This window comes from Salpingoeca rosetta (assembly GCF_000188695.1).
Source record: "Salpingoeca rosetta unplaced genomic scaffold supercont1.38, whole genome shotgun sequence".
NCBI classification, from domain to species: domain Eukaryota; class Choanoflagellata; order Craspedida; family Salpingoecidae; genus Salpingoeca; species Salpingoeca rosetta.
Genome location: NW_004754896.1, coordinates 405,566 through 408,998, shown reverse-complemented (window position 1 = coordinate 408,998; position 3,433 = coordinate 405,566). Strand labels below are relative to the sequence as shown.

At 56.5% G+C, this 3,433-nt stretch overlaps 2 protein-coding genes across 2 annotated transcripts in view; both read right to left on the bottom strand.

Moving 5' to 3' along the window:
- Positions 1-803: 803 nt before the first annotated feature.
- Positions 804-1,692, bottom strand: PTSG_10596 (uncharacterized protein; the record flags this gene model as incomplete). Its single annotated transcript, XM_004988076.1, has 2 exons — positions 804-967; positions 1,374-1,692. The coding sequence occupies 2 exons, from the start codon at positions 1,690-1,692 to the stop codon at positions 804-806; spliced, it is 483 nt and encodes a 160-aa protein (XP_004988133.1).
- A 1,165-nt stretch (positions 1,693-2,857) lies between these two features.
- The window catches only part of PTSG_13072 (uncharacterized protein), a gene marked incomplete at its 3' end in the record, with an annotated part of 5,860 nt that continues 5,284 nt past the window's right edge, over positions 2,858-3,433 (bottom strand). Inside the window, exons 8-9 of the mRNA XM_004988075.1 lie at positions 3,071-3,186; positions 2,858-2,879 (exon numbers count right to left, since the gene is read on the bottom strand). Of these exons, the coding sequence (XP_004988132.1) occupies positions 2,858-2,879; positions 3,071-3,186 (138 nt within the window). The remainder of the gene's footprint in view (positions 2,880-3,070; positions 3,187-3,433) is intronic.

Here is a 3,433-nt window from a genome sequence, read left to right as displayed (position 1 = left end):
ATCATCATCATCATCATCATCATCATCGTCATCGTCATCGTCCTCCTCCTCCACAAACTCCCCATCTTCCTCCTCACCACCGCCATCACTCTCATCATCAAGGCCACGGTCGCTGTCGTTGTCGTTGTTTCCAGCATGCAGCATCAGGAACGTGTCATCCTCGGTGTCATCACTGCTGCTGCTGCTTGTCATGCTGCTGCTGCTGCTTCTGGTGGTGTTGGTACTGGTGTTGACACCGTTGATGGTGTTGATCACGTTGATGGCATCCGCATCCAAGAGGATGGGTCGTGGGTCCGCCTCCATCATCGCTATCAGTGTAGCAACAGTTGCGCGCGCGTCTGCGAGGGTCAGTGGTGGCTCACCTCTGCCAACGCCACCAGCATCACCACGAGCAGCACGATCATCATTATCATCGTCGTCGTCGTCGCCGTCTTGCATTTGATGATGCTGTATGCTGTGGTCGTCTGGAATGCCCAAATGTTGATGCTCACGGTCGACTCCAAACAGCTCAAGCATGACTGCAAGTTGATGTAGTGAACGGCGTTCCTGTAACCGCTGCTGCCGCTGTCGCTGTCGTTCCTCCTCATCAACATCACCACCGCCATCACCATCGCCATCAGGGTTGCTTCTGACATCACCGTCGCCTCCGTTCGCTGCTGCCATGAATGGGATCGGGCGGGGCGATGACCTTGCGGTGGCCATGTTGAAGTTGATGTTGGACACACGTCCACTCGCTCGGTTCCGAGCCGCGGCCCTCGCTGCCCTCAGCACAGCCGCTGTCGGCGCCGTTGCCACCATTGTTGTCATCGCAAACGCCTCTGCGTCGCCCTCCGAGTAGCGGCTCCACCGGTGGCCCGCGTGTGGTCGTCGCCGGCCTCGTCTTCGGACATGGTGCTGGTCTGCACTTCTGCCGGGTGATCTCGCTGCCCGCTGCCGCCGATCGCCGTTGGTGGTGTCACCGCCACCACTACGATGACGTTGACGACGGCCGTGGTTTTCGTCGTCATCGTGGACAACATCGTCGTCGTCGTGATTGTGATCATCTTGATTGTGGTTTTGGTTGTGGACGTGCTCCTCTCCGCCACCACCATCATCGTCATCATCTCTGGGATGGCCACCACTACCGTGACCTGAATCATCATCATCATCATCATCATCATCATCATCATCATCATCATCATCATCATCATCATCATCATCATCATCATCATCATCATCGCCACCCTCTGCCTGTGCGGCGTCGCCCTCATCATCGGAGATCATGGCCAAGACACTTTGCGTGAGGCGTTGGTCCGATTCCCCCTGCGTAAGCCCCGCATTCAATTGCGGTCGCTCCCGCCCCCCTCTCCCCTCGTTTCCGTCGCCGCGATCACCTCGTCGGTGGCCTCCACCGACAGCAGCATCAGAATCATCGTCGTCATAATCATCGTCATCGTCGTCGTCGTCATCGTCGATGTAATCACCGTACTGACCATATCCCTCACCATAGAAGTCGTCGGCAAAGTCATCATCATCATCATAGTAATGATCATGACCGTCACCATCATCATGATCGTGGTCAGCATTGTGGCCGTCGTCACCATGATCGCTGCCATCGTTGGCGCCACGAGCACCAAGATGGGTGGGTTGAGGTGCATGGGATCGCGGCACGCGTCTCCTCAGCTCCAACATCGGCGCTAACCCGCTCATCATTTGGCTCCCCTGCATGATGTGGTGCGAATCGGCCTCCGCCATTTCAAGCAGACTGTTCCTGTTGGCGTTGCTGCTGCTGCTGTTGCTGGTGCCGTTGGTGGTGGTCGTGGTGGTGGTCGCGTTCTCGTTGCTGCTGTTGTTGTTGCTGCTGCTGCTGTTGTTGTTGTTGTTGTTGTTGTTGGTGGTGGTGGTGGTGGTGGTGGTGGTGGTGGCGATGCCTGCAATCGAGGGAGCAACAACGTGGTTGCTCTCGTTGCCCGCGTTGCTCGCTGTGGTGCCCGTGGTGCCCGTGGTGGTGTGATTGTCATTGGTTGCAGTGTCTGTGCCAACAACAGCGGCGGCGGTGGCAGTGGTGGCGGTGCCTGGTCCTCCGGTGTTGGTGGGGCTGCTGGCAAGGCTGCTGAGGCCACTCGTGGGCAGGCGAAAACAGTAGCCAGAACAGACGTGGACGGGAAATGTGTTGTCGTCATCACCGTCATCACCATCATCATCACCATGTTGGTTGTTGTTGTTGTCGTCGTCGTCGTCGTCGTGGAAGGTGTTGTTGCTGTTGTTGTTGCTGCAGTTGTTACGAAAGAAGAAGTTGCTGTTGCTGTTGTTGTTGTTGTTGTTGTTGTTGTTGTTGTTGTTGTTGTTGTTGTTGTTGTTGTTGTTGTTGTTGTTGTTGTTGTTGTTGTTGTTGTTGTTGTCGTCGTCGTCATCACCATCACCACCATCATCGTCGCCATCATCTCCATCACGCCCTCCCTGCATTGATGTTGATGCGTCGCTGCCAGAGCGCCAACGGGTTCTCGCCGTTCGACGATCGTGCAGGAATCCACCATTGCCAAATCCAACGCCCAGTGGCGGCAGCGGCAGCACGCCGTCATCACCAGCACCAGCACCATCGCTGTCATCACCAACAGCAGCGGTGTCAGTCGCAGCAGCTGCTGGTGGTTGTGGATGTGTGGGACGAGCATGACTCGTTGTTGTTGCCATGGTCGTGGCGGCACCGATGGTGTTGATGGCAAAAGGAGCAACAACGGCCCAAGGTGCAGTGGCACCAGACTCGCTTGGGCTGGGGTGGCGATGGCTGACACCGCTGTGTTGTGGAGGAAGACGTTGTGGTGGCAGCGGTTGTGCTGGTGGTGGCGCCATGATGGCGCTGGTTGTGTTCTGCAAAGGGTCACACGGGCCAGGCGGCAGTGCTGGGATGTGTGGTGGTGGGGTGGGCTGTGTGTACATAACTGTGTACACCATGCTCGGTGGCTGTTGCAGCGGGGCACGCACCTCAACCCCGCTATCACGTGCAACCAAGCGAGGTGCACCAGCACCAGCACCGACACCAATACTGCTGCTGCTGATGCTCCTGCTGCTGCCACCGCTTCCACGACCGTACCCATGTGGGCCATGATGCGGTACACGGCGCCTTCCGTATTGGCTCGTGTCGCACTCGCTGGCGAGGTTGTTGGTCAGATGGTGCTGTGGCACCTGCAGCTGGGTGTGCTTGGGCACCTTCATGACGATGCAGGCGTGGGGCAGGATTGTTGGATGCAGTACCAGTCTCAGGAGGTCTTCGCGTGGCAGAGAATGCAGTTGGCGCTGCAGCAACGACGACAACGGCTCATCGTGTTGTTGTTGTTGTTGTTGTTGTTGTTGTTGTTGTTGTTGTTGTTGTTGTTGTTGTTGTTGTTGTTGTTGTTGTTGTTGTTGTTGTTGTTGTTGTTGTTGTTGTTGTTGTTGTTGTTGTTGTTGTTGTCGT